At 37.5% G+C, this 18,943-nt stretch overlaps 1 protein-coding gene across 12 annotated transcripts in view; it reads left to right on the forward strand.

Moving 5' to 3' along the window:
- picalma (phosphatidylinositol binding clathrin assembly protein a) overlaps nucleotides 1–18,943 on the forward strand; it is a 143,164-nt gene that overhangs the window by 112,877 nt on the left and 11,344 nt on the right. For 4 of the 12 annotated variants that reach the window (XM_060825973.1, XM_060825978.1, XM_060825979.1 and 1 more), the window contains 5 exons: nucleotides 700–816; nucleotides 5,126–5,257; nucleotides 5,346–5,376; nucleotides 6,777–6,879; nucleotides 17,415–17,474. In XM_060825973.1, coding sequence (XP_060681956.1) covers nucleotides 700–816; nucleotides 5,126–5,257; nucleotides 5,346–5,376; nucleotides 6,777–6,879; nucleotides 17,415–17,474 — 443 coding nt within the window. Of the gene's footprint in view, nucleotides 1–699; nucleotides 817–5,125; nucleotides 5,258–5,345; nucleotides 5,381–6,776; nucleotides 6,880–10,532; nucleotides 10,622–17,414; nucleotides 17,475–18,943 lie in introns of those variants that run through there. The other 8 variants (XM_060825974.1, XM_060825980.1, XM_060825983.1 and 5 more) reach the window with 5 other exon arrangements.

The following is an 18,943-nucleotide window of genomic DNA, read 5'->3' on the forward strand; positions in this document are numbered from 1 at the left end:
TACTACGAGTTATTTTAAACATTGAATTACAGCTCCACATTCTCTCTTTAGGCAGTTTTTTTTTATTTACTATTGTTGCAATGCTTAATTATGTTGCATTCATACCAACCACACAAAAGTTCAGGGTGCATATTTGCATTCACAGTGACATTTTTCTTGTTCGAAGTAATCCTCATTGCTGCATTGTGAAGGCACAAGTTCGATTAAAGACAGAAACTCGCTCGCTAATATTGTTCTGTGATCAATGTCATCATAATTGTGCATTTTTGTATAGTTCAGAAGGAAAGAAAGACTGGAGAAGTTGGAAGAAGTGATGTAAGGAGGAGACTAAGTTGTTAAAATCAGGATCAGTGTTTATTTGAAAACAATGTGAGACAAAATAAATGTAACAGGTTGGGGAAATCGGACAAGTGATGCGTCAATGAGAGAATTTTAATTCCTGAATGTGTTTAAGATTATATTTTTGCAGAATGCTGCCTCAGTAAATGTGAGTGAGCTGTTTCTAAATTTTAAGTAAAAAAAAATGTTGTTTCATTTGATGCTAGAAACAATGTAGCCGAGAAATATTTAATTAAAATGTACAATTTTGTTCATGCATTGAGAAGAAACCTTAGAAGAATGCTTAACTGAATTGTGAAGAATTTTTTTACATTTATTGAATTATTCAATCAATATAACAATGCTTGATTGTATTTTTAGGGTTCAATCCCTCACCAGCTACTCAGGCACCATCAACAACCAGCCTTAATGTTGACTTTGAGTCCGTATTTGGGACTAAATCAGCTTCCACAGCCAACAGCATCATTGATTCTGGTGGTAAGAGTATTGTCTTCATTATATAGAGTACCACAAACTTTTATTAGCATACACATAGAAAAATTTGATAATTCCTTTTACTTAAGTTGGCATCTAATGTTTGAATGGAAAACATTTTACACAATGTATATCATCCATCACCCTCTTTCTTTGCCAATTTATGCAACAATTAGCATTAACTTTGATTATGGAAGAAGGAGAAAGAAAGAGGATCACCTGGATCCCCCTCCTTTTGGGAAAGAAAATGTGCGTTGGCACAGATGATTTTCTTTTCCTCCACTCATTTCTAAATACAAGGCCTCGTTTGAAACTGAATAGGTATTTTGTTTGATAGAGTAGTGTTGAGGGTGGATTGATTCTCTTGTGAATGCTGTGTAGAAGTTCAATATAATCAAACCATCAAAATTCATGAAGTTGAAACCAAAGCCTGCATAGAATTTAGCCCAGTATGGTCTTAGATTATTCATGATTTAGAGCTGAACTATGTGAAAATGATCTGTTTTAAAATATTTAAGAACTAAGCCACTTGCTTCTGAGTTAATAGGATAACTGGCTGATTTCATAATTTGGCAATACGTTTGCATACAAGAGGTAATGAGCTTTTTAGAAATCCTGACTTAAGCCGAAGATGGTTTTAACTAAAATTAAAGTGGTTTGGAATTTGTCCACATGATATTGCTTTAGAAGGATCCTGACTGCATTACTATTAAGATGCTTGCAAGGACACTTCAATTTACTCATCTGTTTGTTCACTTGATACCGAACTGAGTGTTATAAACTTCTAAATTGAGTGCCTCTCTTCTGTTTGTACGACTGTTGCTCAGTTTTGACACAAGAATTTGACCTGTTTGAGTCTTCCTGGTGCCAGTTCATGATTGAATCTTGATTATTAGTACTACTCTCACTATCATTTGAAGCTGGTTTGTGAATTAAATTGCTCATAATTTTAGGTATTGATAGTTGAAATAGATGATCGTGGGAAGTGGAAGGTTGATCTTAGTTTTCAAAAACAAAATGTATTCATAAGGTAAAGAAAAGTTTGACTAAGTTTTTTTTTGAAGCAACTAGAGTAAGTAGCTATATAATTAATAGCCATCTGGTAAATTTTGGTCTCCCACATTTTGCAAGTATTTTGAATTGTTAAACAGGTAAATTTTCCGCAGTTAAATTTTTAGTTAAAAAAAACACACAACACCAGGCTATAGTCCAATTGCTTTAATTGGAAGCACACCAGCTTTCGGAGTGCTGCTCCTTCTTCAGGTGATTGCGGAGGACACCATTGTAAGGCAAATTTTTAGCAAAAATTTATAGTGTGATGTAACTGAAATTATACATCAAAAAATACCTTGATTGTCTGTTGAGTCTTTCTTCTGTTCGAATACCATGATAGTTTCACTTCTTTCATGTGAAAAAAGTTGCATTCTCAGTTTAACTATAACAATTGGTGTTAGCTTGACAATATGTTGAAGGTAAAAACAAAGACTGCAGATGCTGGAAACCAGATTAGGGATTAGTGGTGCTGGAAGAGCACAGCAGTTCAGTCAGCATCCAAGGAACAGCGAAATCGATGTTTCGGGCAAAAGCATGTTGATGGTGTTAGCCCCCTGTGTTCTCTGTCTGTGCCATGATATTTAGATTGATTCTAATCTAAAAAGTGAGAAAATAGGGTTTTACATGAATTCACGCAGTTTCTGAGCAAAGTACAATGTAACTCTGCAAGTACAAATACACCCCACAAAATGTAAGTGTGCATGTGAGTCTTTGTATCTGTGTGTGTCTGTCTGGGTTGGGGGTAGTGAGTGTGAGAGTGTATGTGTGTGTCTGGGGTGAGAGGTTGTGAGTGTCTGAGAGAATGTATATGTGGGTGCATGAGTGTAGAGTGGTCTAAGTCTCTGAGAGGATGCATGTGTGAGTGTGGGAGTATGCGTGTGTGTGTGTGTGTGTGTGTGTGTGTGTGTGTGTGTGTGTATGTATATAGTGCAATGGTGGTCACCTGTAGCGTGACATGAACCCATGGTCCCGGTTGAGGCCCTCCATATGGTATGGAACTTAGCTATCAGCCTCTGCTCGGCCACTCTTCGCTGCTGCCTGTCCCGAAGTCCGTCTTGGATGGTCACCCAAAGGTCTGAGGTTGAATGCCCTGGCCTGCTGAAGTGTTCCCCAACTGGGAGGGAACACTCCTGTCTGTTGATTGTTGTGTGGTGCCCATTCATCCGTTACTGTAGCCTTTGCTCGGTTTCCCCAATGTACCATGCCTCCGGGCAGAACACGGGGCTAATACCTTCAACATATTGTCTAGCTAACACCAATTGTTACAGTTAAACTGAGAATGCAACTTCTTAAAAAAAACGTTTTGTGATTTACACATGAAAGAAGTGAAACTATCATGGTATTCGAACAGATGAAAGACTCAACAAACAATCAAGGTATTTTTCGATGTATAATTTCTGTAAATGTTTGCTATAATTTTGTGCCTTACAATTGTGTCCTCCACAATCACCTGATGAAGGGGCGGTGCTCCAAAAGCTAGTGTGCTTTCAATTAAACCTGTCTGACTATAACCTGGTGATGTGTGATTTTTAACTTCCTGATGAAGGGCCCTGGCCCGAAATGTCGAATTTCCTGTTCCTTGGATGCTGCCTGACCTGCTGTGCTTTAACCAGCAACACATTTTCAGCTCTGATCTCCAGCATCTGCAGACCTCACTTTTTACTCGATGTGTGATTTTTAACTTTGTACACCCCAGTCCAAGACCGGCATCTCCAAATCATTAATGTTTAGTGTTTGTCTTAGTGCTACTTCCCAGTCTCTTCCATACATGTTGTGGCTGACAGCTTCCCCAAGGGACTCCTTTATGTGCATCTCACTGATCTGTTCTTCTCTCAGCTATGATTTCTCTGTTACTGCATTGGCTTCCTGAACTCTGCAGTTACAGCAGGTTGAACAGGTAGCTCTATAAATAAGAATGGAACTTAATCAAAGCCACAGCTAATTGAAGCTGTTATTTTGATGTGTTAGCCTTTGTTCAGTATTTTCATTGTGTTAATTGGATCTATTTTGTTTAAATACTTTGAATTGTTTGTGTAGCTCTTTCCAGTTGAACACTACAGTTTGAAGCAACACTTTGTATGCACCAATGATTGGGGAAAAGTTATCTGACCAAATATGGCAGTGTTATTCTTGTAATTTGGTTTTTGTAGGTGATTGCCCTACTCTGCCACCATGGGTGATGTGATTTTGTGCATGTATAATCTGTTCTTTATGAAGGTGCATCATGAATGTACAATATAAATTATTGGCCCATTTCCTTTGTGGATTCTACATAATACCACTGTTTGCATCCAGAGAACATGACTTTCAGAAATTGCAATACATAACCAAACCAAAATAAAGGCACTATGGTACATTGGACATCATAAAATTAACTTTGGTTAATTTTATTCATTATTTCAAGCCAAAACAATCTACTTTACATTACTTTTCCGAAGGAATTATTAAAAATGAAGCCATGTCCCCATTCTGATAACTGCTGTCCACATTAATACACCTCAGAATTATTTTTGCATTTGTGGTGTTGTTGTTGTGTCGTCGTCGTCGTCGTCATGTGTTATTTTTCATATTGGGAAGCTATTTAACAGAGTTTCAATTTAATTAGCCCAAGTAACAGTAGTGTTGAGATATCCATTTTCTAAGTCATTTGTTAATGACACTTTAATTACTGCATTGAAAATACAGCAAAGATTTTGGGGAAAATGTGGAGGAGAGAGTGTTTCTCAGTCAGGGTTGTATAATCTTGGTTTTATTTTCAACCTTGTATAGCACTAATTTTGTGAGAGTTTTAATGACATTTGTTATAATGATGTTTAAACATCTATTGTATTTGAAATTATGCCAGAAAAGTTTTTAATAATCATCAGGCATATTTGCATATTTTCCATTTTATTTTGTTGAGTCTTTTTTTTACCTGCATGCAGTACTACTGGTCTATTCCTGCATGCGCTACACTGGATATTTTTAAAGTACGGCTGAAAACGATGTCATACTATTTACTTTTTAAATCCTTTTTTAGTCAATATATAGTCAGTACAAATGTAATGCTTTGAATTTTATGGCTTGTTTTACAAACATATTATGCTATTCTAATTTTTTTTTCCCACCATCCATACATATGGGTCCTTGGCTTTGCTTGGCATGCTTGAATGGGTGAGTTGGGACTTCACATTTTACCAGTAAAGTTTGAAATGTTGAATACTAAGTATTATGCCAGCAATATCTTTTTCTAATTATGTTGCATTACTGACCTTCAAAGACTTTGATGGATTAGGTGGACTCTTGAAACCAACAATAGCTTTGCAGAATCAGTCTCAACCACTTGCAAAGCAGCAACCAGGCAAGCTTGTAGGAGAAGATTTGGATTCATCGTTGGCTAACCTTGTAGGCAGTAAGTATTTTTACTGATGTATACAATTATGCTTTCAGTGTTTATTAAGTGCAGATTAAGTAATGCAAGTTATTTTCATATATTGCAGACTTGGGAATTGGAAATGGATCCACAAAAAAGTAAGAACAGTCTTAATGCATTTTTATCAAAATAGTTGCAACCTATTTTGCAGCACTGCGCTGAACCTGTACAATATTTTTGCAATACAACTTACAATGCGTACACAAATTGGAATCCTAAAAGCATGTTTTTGGTTTAAATTTTTTTTAACTAGCCCAAATTCTTAAGTAAATGATCACAAAGAAGTGTCAAAATACACGATACCACTTGCTAGGTGAAAAATAAACACTGACTTGTTTTTAAAAAACACTGGAGTAGCGTAGCACACAATACCCAAGTTTGCTCTTATTTGTTTAGGTCATTTCCTAGCAGAATCTCAGTTTTGGTGGATTCCAGATTACACTGTTTTAAATTCAGTTATTTCAATTCACGGATTCATTTTTTTGATCTTGGCTTGTGTTTTCTTTCTAATTTTTAAATTTTCAGTTGCTTGAACCATAATTGCAAAGAAACAACCTTTCAAAAAAGTACCTTTAAGGTTGATGAATAAAATGCAGAAACCTAGTCTCACTGTCAGTGCATTAGGATTAGTTTTTAGATTACTTAGCGTGGAAACAGGCCCTTCGGCCCAACAAGTCTACACCAACCCGCCGAAGCACAACCAACCCAGACCCATTCCCCTACATTTACCTCTTCACCTAACACTACAGGCAATTTAGCATGGCCAATTCACCTAACCTGCACATTTTTGGATTATGGGAGGAAACCGGAGCATCCGGAGGAAACCCATGCAGACACTGGGAGAATGTGCAAACTCCACACAGAGTTGCCTGAGGCAGGAACTGAACCCGGGTCTCTGGTGCTGTGAGGCAGCAGTGCTGACCACTGTGCCACCGTGTGTTCTTCCTTTGCTCGTGGATGACTATGCTTGGGATCTTTAAACTTGTTTTTATCCAATTATACGTAGTGTCTAGCAGTCTGAATCCAGTGACATACTCCAAGTCTTCTTAGTTGTTGGGATGAGATTGTTCATCATTGCATTATGGGATTTGCTGAACACAGAAGTCCATGGGACTGGTTGTAAAAGTGTATTATTCAAGGAAAGGCCATTATGCTACTTGCCAACATTGCCTGTGGCAAGAGTTTATAAAATCTACTTCAAACCACTGGACACTCAAAATAATTTGAAGCCATTTTGGATGCTAGTCTGCATCAATGATCTTTTAAAGCTAAGGTAAATCAAATCTGTGCTTGAATATAATTATCACTGAGGTGAAGAGACAATGTTAAGAAGTCTGTTTTCATTTTAATTTTGTAGTTACAATTTCTTTGCCTCAAGGGACCTATATGATTTTAATTGTCTGCTGTCTAGCTTGGTCTGTTATTTGATTGAAACAACATGCATGATTAATACTTCCAAGTGGAGAACTATTGATTAAATGATTATCCTTTGCCTAAGAAGTGATCTTCATTGGAACCAGCCTGGGGAAAGGAAGTTGACTGGAGGAACCAACTGGCAGCCAAAGCTTGCTCCTACTACCACCTGGAATCCTGCTACAATGGTAAGTTATAAAGTTTATGAAAAGTTTTTGAGGGACTTCTTTTTCGTAGACAAGATGAAAAGAGGTGGGCATGTTTTATTTATTACTGGCTTGAGTTTTGCCAATCAATATAATTTTAAGCCTGGAGAGAGCAATTAAAGTGGCTACTGTAAATATAATAAATACAAAATTTGTGAAATATCACAATCAGGAATAATTCACTGCAGCTTGTACCAAAATAAAATTCAGTTTACTGAAAGTTTCATGTTAATAATTCAAGTGATGCGACAAATTTACTGTTTTACAATGTATGTATGTTTATAATTTGAGTCAAGTATATTCAGTTGATTTTTTTTATAATTGAAACTTATTTTTTAAAAAAGCAACAAATCAGAATCAAACTTTTATTAACTGCTGACTTCAGCTTCTATTGTTTGGATTTTTGGGGATATGTTTAAGCTGCTAGGACATGACAGTTCTTTGTACTCTACTGTTCCAATTAAGTGGAAGTATTTACGTTGTCACAGTCATCAAATTTCTTTGAACGCATGGAGATTATTCGTTTCTGCGCTGGCTTTGAGAAATTTCCATGCAGCCATTTTCCAAATTCTACTCCTAACCCTGTGCATTTCTTCTTTACAAATAAATCTAATTCCTTTTGAACCTCAATTGAACAGTACCTTCCAGATCTTTACTACTAGCTTTGTGCAGAAGTATTTCTCTCATTACTTTGGCTTCTTTTACTAATTTCTTAATATCTGTGCCCTCTTGCCCTTGATACTTCCATGAATGGGAGCAGTTTCTCCCTATCTATTCTGCCCAAACCCTTCATGATTTTGGAATACTTGTATCAAATATCCCCTCAGTTTTGTTTTCCCAGCATTTTCATTTTTTCTCATAGCTGAAGTCCTCAGCCTTGCAACAATTTTCTGCACTCCAATACCTTGCCAAGTGTGCTGTCCAGAGCTACACAGTTGAGGGTGTATCAGGGTTTTATACAGGTTGTATACATAATCTTGTTGCTCTTGAATGCAGTGTCCATATTAATAATGTCACAAATACTGCATGTTTTCTAAACCATGCTCTCAACCTGTCCTGCCACCTTCAATCACTTCTGCACATAGGCACTCAGGTCCCTCACTTACACCTCCTTTAGGGTTGTACCCTTTATTTTCAAATGTTTCTCCATGTTACTCCGACCAAATGAATCACTTTGTAGTTCTTTGCATTGACATTTCAATGCCATCTTCACACCCATTCCACCAACTTGTTCCTTTTTAAGCTATCCTGTTCACAGTTCACAATGCCACCAAGTTTCATAATATTCATAAGCTTTGAAATCCCAACAGGGATTCCTGGGGAGCTTCTTTATGCATCTTCCATGAGCCACTGATCTATTTCCTGTCACTCAGCCAATCTCCTATCCTTGTTCCTTTTATTCCAAGCACTAAACTTTTCTCACAAGTCAATTGTATGGCACTGTATCAAATTTCTTGCTAGGTGCTGATAGAACCTTGATCACACTGTCTTGAAAATATACAGGTTGTTGTATCATAATAATTGTAACTCCTAAAGCTTAAAAATAGAATGGATCAGTCCTTTACATATCGGATGTTGCACTTTATAGAGACTTCACAATGTTTCAGTTCATGTAAATTTTGCTTAAATCAGCACAACATTTGCGCATCACAATCATAGAGAAGCTGGAAGCAAAGACTACATATTATTCAATTTATTTGTTTCCAAAAACTCTAAACTAACAATGTGATGTCAGCAATAAAAGTCAGTATATTTTAAAAAAAAATGCAGTCTTGCAATATGTTCATTGTAATTGTTAGGTACCAGATTTTTTAAAGTTAACTGGCAAGATAAATTAAATAAATAATGTTTCTAAAGTAACACCTCATTATCACTGATTCAAAGTTTTTGTGGTCCTGATTATAAAGGTATTAGGTAAACATAAGTTAACACTTCCTTTCTAATAGGAAAAAATGAGACACGAATATTGTAATTGTCCGCTAGAACCCAGAGAACTTTTAGATTTGGGTTTCTTTTCCAGCACCCCACATTCAACTCTGATCTGCAGTCCTCACTTCTTCCTACTAGGGCTTTTCAGTGGCAAGTAATATTTGTATCACACAAGTGCCAGGCAAAGACCACCTCCAACATTTTGGGCATTCACTGCTCATGCTAAATTAATCCCCTCCCCACCCAAGTCATCACCACATTCTACCACTGATATATAATGGTGGTAGCGCGTACCACCTCTAAGGTAGGCTGCAGCAACTTATCAAGGTTCTTCTGATAAAACCTTTTGAAGCCTGGCATTTTAACTACCGAGGAGGACAAGGATGGCATATGCAATGGAACATTGCTATTTGTAGGTTTCACTCTGAGTCAAAGGCTATTCTGACTTGGAACTTTGTCACCAAGTCAAAATCCTGGAATTCCCTTCCCAACAGCATGGATGATGGCACTTTGAAAAGCTAGCTCAGCCACAGCTTTTCACAGGCAATTCAGGATTGGTAATGTGCCCAATGTTGCTCCCATCTCGACAGCAAAAAAAAAGTTGTAGTAAACATATTGGGAAATCTATTGGTCTTACAATAAAATTAAAAGCTCATGGAAAGTCCATTTTGTCTGAAAGCAAAACGCCCCCTTCATTGTCAAGGTAAAACAACCTCTCCTTTCTCAAGAAGTGGAATCAATTGGAGATCAAAGTTTCTCTTTGCTGTTTTTGCACATAAATATGACTTAAACCAAATTGTGGACACATTCTTTAGAAATGTCTGAAGTTTGTTGACATCGGAAGAAGTTGTGTAGACTTGTGTTTTTTGTAAATTGAGCATAGTAATTATTAGTGATTCTTGTTACTAGAAATCTTTCTTTGTAATAAATTTACAGATTCAGTTCTATTATGTTTTGTAAATCCTGTTTGGAAATTCAGAAATCTACTTAATATAGTATTTTTAAGTTTTGAAAAAGCATGCTCACCTTTGGTCAGCTTTAACAACTTTCCAAAATTGACTTTGAAATCCTGCCAGCTTTTTCATATAGTGATTTCCAAAGAGTCTTGGTATTCATTGTAGTCAAGACAGTACACCTAGGTAGGAATTAACTGCGAGCTTTTAATACCGAGTCAAAAGCTTATTGGCTTTAACTTTGGAATCAAATGTCTCAACCATTATGGATCATATTTCTTGGGGGTTGCAAAGTAGATGGATGGGCAAGGTTTCTTGGGGTCTAAGTGATTTCATAATGAAATTTCCTACTGATGGAAATTTGAATTTTTATCACTCCTATGTGGTAAGTGGTTCCCTGAAGGTACATCTGTGATAATCCAGGATACTGCTGTTCAACCAATTTGGTCGACATTTTATTGAGTGCTTAGATTTTTCCCATTTGGCTGCACTCAACCCTTCAAGCCAATGCCTTAATAGATGGGGTGATGAGCTTATGGTTTTGGCTGTTTTAAACTCTTCATCTTTTGCACACTTGAATCCCTTAGTAGTAGGTATACCAGCCTTCTCATAAGCTGTCTGGAATTGGAAAGGTGGGTTGTGTCCTTTTGAAGAAAGCTAATGGATACCATAGAAAATTACTAAATTATGTAGAAATCTCGCTTTAATACAACTTGAAAATATAACAATGTTGTTCTGTCTGTCACATTACAGACCAAGCATACATACATGGAGATAGAAATACAATGATGACTGAAAAAAACAGAAGAGAGACAGTGTATTCAAGGAAAATGTTAATTTTCTGTGGTCACAAAATAGCATATTGTTAATAATCTTAATAAAACTAAAGGTGTTTTTAAAAATGTTAAAATGAATTAATTTTAAAAGGAAAAGTTTTTTTTATTGTTGTAAAGCCAGTTGTTGATTTACCCTTCTCGAATAATCAATGTAATGGTCAATTTGCAAGAATCCAGTCTAACTAAATATTTGCATGTTGCAATTGTTTCCTTTGGAAAGCGGAATGGCATGCATTTTCCTCAATGCGTAAGTGAAATAAACTATTTTACCATAAAGCTTTTGTTAATCACTAAGTTGAAAGTTAGCTGCAACTGTTATGTTTTTGATCTGCTATAATCTTAATGTTCCGAATTGTCTAAATTGGAGTAGAGTCATAGAGTTATGCAGCAAGGAAACAGACCCTTGCGTCCAACTCATCCACACTGGCCAGCTGCAGGTCGTTTTGCTATAACGCGACAGTTGCGTTCCTCTGCAGCCTCGTGTTATGGAAAACTGCTACAGAAAATCACATACCCGTTCAGTAGAAAGTTTGTTATCCAAATAGCATTCACAATTCGTTAATCACATTATAACCAATGCATGACCTATGCCTTAAATTGATCTATTCCCATTTTCCAGCTTCAGCCCATGTTCCTAAACCCTTCCTATTCATTAGCCATCCAGATGTCTTTTAATTGTAATTGTACCAGCCTCTGTAACCATTTCTGGCTCCTTGTACCATACATGAACCAGTTGGGTCTCTGGTTCCTTTTAAATCTTTCCCCTACCCTGGGAAAAGACCTTGGCTATTCACCTTCTCCATGCCCCTCGTGATTTTGTAAACCTCTAAGGTCACCCCACAACTCTGACACTTTAGGAAAAATAACCCTAGCCTATTCAGCCTCTCCCTACACCTCAAACAGTCCAATCCTATCAACATCTTTGTAAATGTTTTCTGAACCCTTTCAAGTTTCACATCCTCTTTCCTATACCTGGGAGACCAGAATTAAATGCAATATTGTAAAAGTGGCCTCACCAATGTCCTGTACAGCTGCAACATGACATTCCAACTCAATGTCCAATGACCAGTGAAGGCAAGCACTCACTCCACTTCTAAGAAACTATGCACTTGCAACCCTTGGTGTCTTTGTTTGGCAACACTCCCTGGGCAGTTGCCATTAAGTGTATAGGTCTCGCCCTGGTTCACCTTATGCAACATGGTGGCTCAGTGATTAGCACTGCTGCCTCACAGGGCTATGGTCCCAGGTTCGATTCCAGCCGTGGGCGACTGTCTGTGTGGAGTTTGCACATTCTCCCTGTGTCTGTGTGGGTTTCCTCTGGGTGCTCTGGTTTTCCTCCCACAGCCCATAGATGTGCAGGTCAGGTGAATTGGCCACGCTAAATTGCCCATAGTGTTAGGTGCATTCGTCAGAGGGAAATGGGTCTGGGTGGGTTACTCTTCAGAGGGTCGATGTGGGTCAAAAGGGCCTGTTTCCACACTGTGGGGAATCTAAACACCAGATATTTCTTTAGCCAATTCTTTAGCCAAAGCATAAACTCCATCTGCCACTCCTCTGCCCATTTGGCCCATCTGATCAAGATCCCATTGTAGTCTTTCCTCGCTGTTCACTAAACCAACAATTTTGGTGTCATCTGCAAACTTCCTATATGCACAACCAAATCGTTTATATCAATGGGGGAAAGCAGTGGACCCAACACCTATCCTTGTGGCACATTGCAGGTTACAGGCCTTCAGACTGAAATCAACCCTCTACCAACACCCTCTGTTAGGAGAAAGTGAGGACTGCAGATGCTGGAAATCAGAGCTGAAAAATGTGTTGCTGGAAAAGCGCAGCAGGTCAGGCAGCATCCGAGGAGCAGGAGAATCAACGTTTTGGGCAGAAGCCTGAAGAAGGGCTTATGCCCAAAATGTTGATTCTCCTGCTCCTCAGGTGCTGCTTGACCTGCTGCGCTTTTCCAGCAACACTGGGAGAATGTGCAAACTCCACACAGTCACCCCTGGCTGCAATCGAACCTGGGACCCTGGTGCTATGAGATAACTGAACCACCGTGCCGCCCAACTTGTAGCTACTATTATTCTGATTTAATTTTTCTGTTACTTTTAAAATTTAAATTCACATCATGATCTATGATAGGTTGAGCTAATTCATTATCAGAAAACAATTCTTTTCAGTGTCATTGAGCTTCAGTGCAGTTCAGTTTCAGCAAGCAAGATTCCTGCCAGTGAGATCAGCTGATTTTGTTGCTAAAATGCAGTACGATTGTGCTATGGTAGTGTCCCTGGATCAGTAATCCAGAGCACAAGACTAATGCACTGAATGTACTGGTTGATTCCTATCCTGGCAGTTGACTGAATGTAAATTAAACTAATTTAAATCCATACCGCAATATAGAGCTATTTTTGTGAAGTTGTGATTGGTTGTTTCACCCACCTGGTTCGCCTATTATCCCTTTTGGGGAAGGAAATCTGTCATCCTTACTTGATTTAGACTACTTGTGACTTCAGACGCTCAGCACTGAAGTTGACTCTTAACTACCCTTGAAATAGCCTAGCAAGTCTCACAACTAGATGACAGTTGGGGTTGAGAAGAAATATAGCTCTTTCTAATCATGTCCACATCTCGGAAAATAAGTTTTTTTTAAAAAAATGCTCACCAACAGATCTACTCTTAAAATTTATAAGTATATTGCATTTTTAATGTGTTAATTCTTTTGGTACTGATTATTAAAGAAATAAATACTGTGAAAATGACCAAAATGGTGAATATATTTTAATTGAATTCTTTTTTTAAAAGAATACGCCGATCTAAACTGCATAATGTCTGTTTTCAGCATATTGTATATGAAAAACTTGCATGATTTTAGGATTAATTCAAGAAAAAACACAGCTAACAGACTCAGTTAACCTGTTTCCTAGCTGTATTTTTGGATAACTAAATGCTTTGATACATAAAATATAAAACTTTATTTAATGGATGTGGATCCTATAGCAAAAACAGCTAATGTTACGAACCATATTTGTGAGACACAAATCTGTTTGATAGCAGCTGAAGGAAAATTTCAGCTGTTGATATTGATATAACCAATTTGAGCTTCATTAAAAGCAAAATACTGCAAACGCTGAAGCTCTGAAATAAAAACAAAGTGCTGATATAATTTGGCAGGTCTAGCAGTCTCTGGAGGGAGAAACTAAGTTTACTGAGGTGACTTCTTCAACATTTCTCTTCTGAAGAAGTCATATTGGTTGAGTTTCATTGTTTTCCTCCAAGATAATGTGGCTATTTAGACATTTTAACTAATCTCTATTCAGTTGCAATAATTCAAATTCTGTTTTACTTAACTTGACGGGATAAGCAGCTATTATCGAAACAGGAGAACATGTGCTTGAATGCTGCATTTTAAAGTGTTAATACTGTATAGTATCTTTGCATGTGTGGATGCTGAATGCAGACAAAGTTTGGGTCTCAGCGATGCCCTTGTGGGTGAATAGCCAAATACATTGTAAGTAAGGGGAAACTTACTTTCAATAAAATAATATGTTGTCACTTGTTTTTACGTGCCATAGGATATTTGCATGTTGATTTGAATGAGTGAATATTAGGTAACTACCTCTTTAGTGTATCTTTTTTAAGCAAGTTTCCATTTTCAATGCTCCTTCTCCATTATTTTGTTTTTCCCTGGTGCGTCTGCTTAACCTTTTTTGCAGAAAAGCTGTCACCAGAGGAGCTTTGGTACAGTAGAATCAGAACATAAAATATAGAAGCAGAGGTAGATCATTCAGCTCATCGATTCTGCTCTGTCATTCAGTGAGATCATTACTGATCTGATAAGCCTCAACTCCACTTTCCTGATTATGCCATTATACTTGATTCGCTTTGCTGCTTAGAGATCTGTCTATCTTAACCATGAATATCCTTATTGACCCAGCTACTGTGGTTAAGAAGTCCAAAGACTCATGACAGCCTGAGAGAACATAAATCTCCTTATCTCTGTCCAAACCGGAGGATTTTGAAACCTAAGATTATGCTCACTGGTCCTAGACTCTCCCACAAGAGGAATAGCCTCTCTGCACCTACCCTGCCAAGTCCTCTGTCCATACCACAGCTGTTTTAATATTTTGCTTAGAGCAGCTCTTTTGTATATTTTGTAGGTTTCAATTTCTTCATTCCAATTTCTATTTGGTTTAGGAAACAGCCTTGTTGCTTTCTGTTGTGCTATTCCCAAATTGATTTTTCCCAATTAAATTGTTGCCTGAACCAACATTGTCCCTTTAACAAACTTCAGATTGCCATTAACTGCTGAAATAGCTGGAATTTTTTTTCCCATACATCATCTCCATGCTCAAAATTTGATTCGTATTGACTTTATAGAGCTCAATGTAGTAGAGCTTGCCAATAAGATAGATCTTATAGCACTTGGAACTGTAGGATTTTCAATGTGTATATTGACCAGTTAACATAGACTTTTAGCGGATATTAGAGAACCTATTGTTAGATTTCTCAATCGTGATGTTGAGGCAAGGTCTGCATTTCAGTGGTCACCTTGAGCATAGGGTGAAGTTTATTAAGTTACACAAACTTTGTTGCTGCTATAGATTCAACTATACAGTGTGTGTATCTACATGTCAGAAGTATTTAAGAGTTATGAATTTAGTGGTCATTTCTCGTAGGCTTGCTTCTCGTAAGAAATGAAAATGTCAGCAAGACCTAGGTGAAGATGGGATCTCATGGCAATGCCATCTCCTTAAGTGTGTGATAATATTTGAAACTGAACTCAATTGCATTAGTTGCTAAATTCATGAATTGATGACACATTTAGACACCACTGGCATATTTAGGTTGCTATGATATAATAATGCATGTATGTCTCTGCCTTGATTTATGCAGTGCTACCAATTATGCATGTTATAGATAAGTCTGTCAGGTTGTTCGGTATCCCACAGTACACATGGGCCAGATCTGCTAGATATGCTTTCAGGCACTTCATAGCCTTTTTTGATGTTGATTTCAGATGAGAGAACTATGAATGAAGGAGTACAAACTTGGCAAATACTTCTTGTTTAATGTAGGGGAGTAAAAAGTGTTCAGAAGAATGCCAGACTTTGCATTCTCCTGAAAATAACCTGTCCAGTCAGCCCAGTTGCCTTGACTGCAAACAGTTGATGGTTCTTGCTGTATCATGCCAATGATGGCCCAACAACTCAGCACCTTCTTCTCATTCTGTATACCAAGAGAGGTTCAGCCCTAATGACCAAACTGCTCAAGTCCTAAAGTACACTGTTGCTAAACTCCGTCTGCAGCAGGTGGTGAGGGAAGTAACAAGGGTAAAATATACCTGACTCATCCTCATCAATCTACTTGCTGCAGATGTATCTGTCCATTATAGTATCAATAGGAGTGACCACTGCACCATCCTTGAGGATACTCTGCATTGTATTTTGTGGCAGTAATGCCATGCAAAAGGGGATAGACTTTGAATAGATATAACAACTCCAAACTGGGCAATTCATGAGCCAGTGTGGGCCATCAGTAGTAGAATTGTACTGGACTCGAGCACAATCTCCAACCTCATGGCCTGTCACATTCTCCATTCCTCCAATACCATTAAGCCACAAAACAGGACTAGTTGGATGCCAGTTGATACAAGCAGCAGCTGGCAGGCAGGGTCAAGCTATTTCAAAGCCAACAGATCAAATCGAAGCTCTTCAGTCCCGCTACATCCAGTTGCAAATGGTGATGGACAATTAAAAATTCAAAGGAGGCTCCACCAAAATCCCCATCCTCCATGAATGGATAGTCCAACCTGGCAGTGCATAAGACAAGGCACTGTATTACTCTGAACACTGGACTGATAGTTCCTAAATTGATTGTTAATATATATCCTTGCACATTTCAGAGTGTTTTTTTTGCTTTAAGTTTTATACTAACTTTAGCCCTTTTGGTTAACCACAGATTATGGGTCTTCCCTTTTGATTTTTTTCTTTTTTGTTGGTATATACTGTATCTATTTAATATGTTCTGAAATATTCCCTTCAGTGTTTCTCTTGCCCCATCCACATGTCTAATTTGCTAGGTCACTTCAGCTAGTATAGCTTGCTCTGTGGTCAGCCCCACATGTACTGTTTTCAGGAACTATCATGAAAATATACAGTGAATTCCTCATTTTGGCTATTTTTGACCATCTGATTTTTTTTTCCCAGTCACTTGAAGAAAACAAATGCATGACCATTGATGTGTATTTCTTACAAGCTCCTTTTCTTTTTATTCTTTAAACTCTATACAACTGTGTGGTGACAATGAGGAGCCTGTCCACCATTCCCATAAGTGACTTCTTGCCATATCATTTCACACCTCTACCCAAAACTCTTCTATATCCAGGTTTCCTGAATTTGGGTCATCTCTCTAATATGCTAATGATATCACTTAATAGTGCAGCCAGCCCTTGATCTTTTCTGATACCTGTCCTTCCTAAATGTTATGTACTCTTCAATATTTAAGTCACAATTTCTGCCAATTTAACATGTTGGATTTGTCTATTTTTTTTTTTGCTGACCAGATAAGTGATTGCTATTCCAATAATGTATTCTGTATAAACTGTTTGGATATTTTTGAGAGGTGCAAAAATGTTCTACACCAATGCAAGTTCTCAGTTTGCACACTGTTATGTAGGGAGTATTAATCAGATAGTTGCATGACTCTTTAAATTTCAAAGCTGTTTGGAGACTTTGTTCCTTTTATATATAGTAGTAATTAATTATAAATGCTGTTTGCTTTTATGAGTTCAAATTATCTTTCTTAGGCTCCCCCCATAATGGCTTACCCAGCGACAACACCGACAGCAGTGATGGGATATGGCATGGTATGTATGTCAAGCAAAATGAAAATTTAATTGAATAATTTTATCATCTTCTGGAAAATTCATGGGAATCTTACCTGTAACCAATTATTAATGTTTGCATCATGTAGAACTCTTTACTTGATTTCATGTAGCTGAGTTCCAAGGGAGATGTTATTACTGTCAGGTACTCCTCTTTATTGTTCCTCCAATTTGGTCATAATGGACAAATAAAATTTCCAAGATTGTTATGTCACCAAAGTATTTCCATTTAATTTTTATACCATTCTAAGTAGTGCAGTACAGTTGGTTCTGCTGTAATGCATGTTGCTTCAATGTGATTGAAGGACTTAGAACATAGTTGTAGACTGTGAACTTTCCTTAACTTTATTGGCTATAAGGCGATTCTGGGTCCATTAGTTTAAAAGGCATGGCTATTGCACGATTTTCATAACATGAGATCGCACGAGAATGAACCTATCATGTTCTATCATAACCAACTGTATTCAGCTAAATTATGGCATTCTGATGTGATCTACTATTCTTAAACTTATGTACAAATATCTCTTCTTTGGGAACATTAGTCATATACCAAAAACTATTGCATACCAACTTCTGTCGGAGGTAGTTTGAGTTGGCCAAATTAGCATATTAACCAGTAAGTTATATATTATTTATAGTGAAGTGTTGTGAAACCGTGAGTACTGTATTTGAGAGATTGGAGAATGTATGTATGTATTCATATCTATATCAACTTAGTAATTCAGAAAGGGAATCTTCCACAACTTCGAAAATAATTAAGGTCTCTGTGCTTTGTGTATTTATCATATTAAAGTTGTAAACAATTGAGCCCACTGTTATTCGTTCATTTATGTAAACTGTTTGGATGAGAATATAGGAGGCATAGTTAGTAAGCTTTCAGATGACATCAAAATTGATGTAGTAATGTATAGTGAAAGGGGTTATCTAATAGCATAACAGGATCTTGATTGGCTGGGCTAGTGGACCGAGGAAATGCAAATGGAATTTAATTTAGGTAAATTGGAGGTATTGCGTTTTGGTACGACACACCAGGGCAGGACTTAGGAGTGTTATCAAACAAAGAGATCTAGGGATGCAGGTACATTGTTCTTTGAAAATGGCATATTGGGAGACAAAGTGGTGAAGGAAGTGTTGGCATGCTTGCCTGCATTGGTCAGACCATTGAGTTTAGGAGTTGGGACATCACGTTATGGCTGTACAAGTCATTGGCAAGGCTACGTTTGCAGTATAGTAATCCTTGTCACCCTGCTGTAGTAAGGATGTAATTAAACTGGAAAGGGTGCAACAAAAGATTTACAAGGATGATACAGAGATTAGAGGGTTTGGGTTATAAGGAGAAGCTGAATAGGCTGGCGCTTTTTTGTTGGAACTGACAGGTGACCTTATAGAGGTTTATAAAATCATGAGAGGAACAGACGAGGTGAATAGTCAAAATTAAGGTTTTTTTTCAC

This window comes from Hemiscyllium ocellatum, chromosome 6 (genome assembly GCF_020745735.1).
Source record: "Hemiscyllium ocellatum isolate sHemOce1 chromosome 6, sHemOce1.pat.X.cur, whole genome shotgun sequence".
NCBI lineage: Eukaryota > Metazoa > Chordata > Chondrichthyes > Orectolobiformes > Hemiscylliidae > Hemiscyllium > Hemiscyllium ocellatum.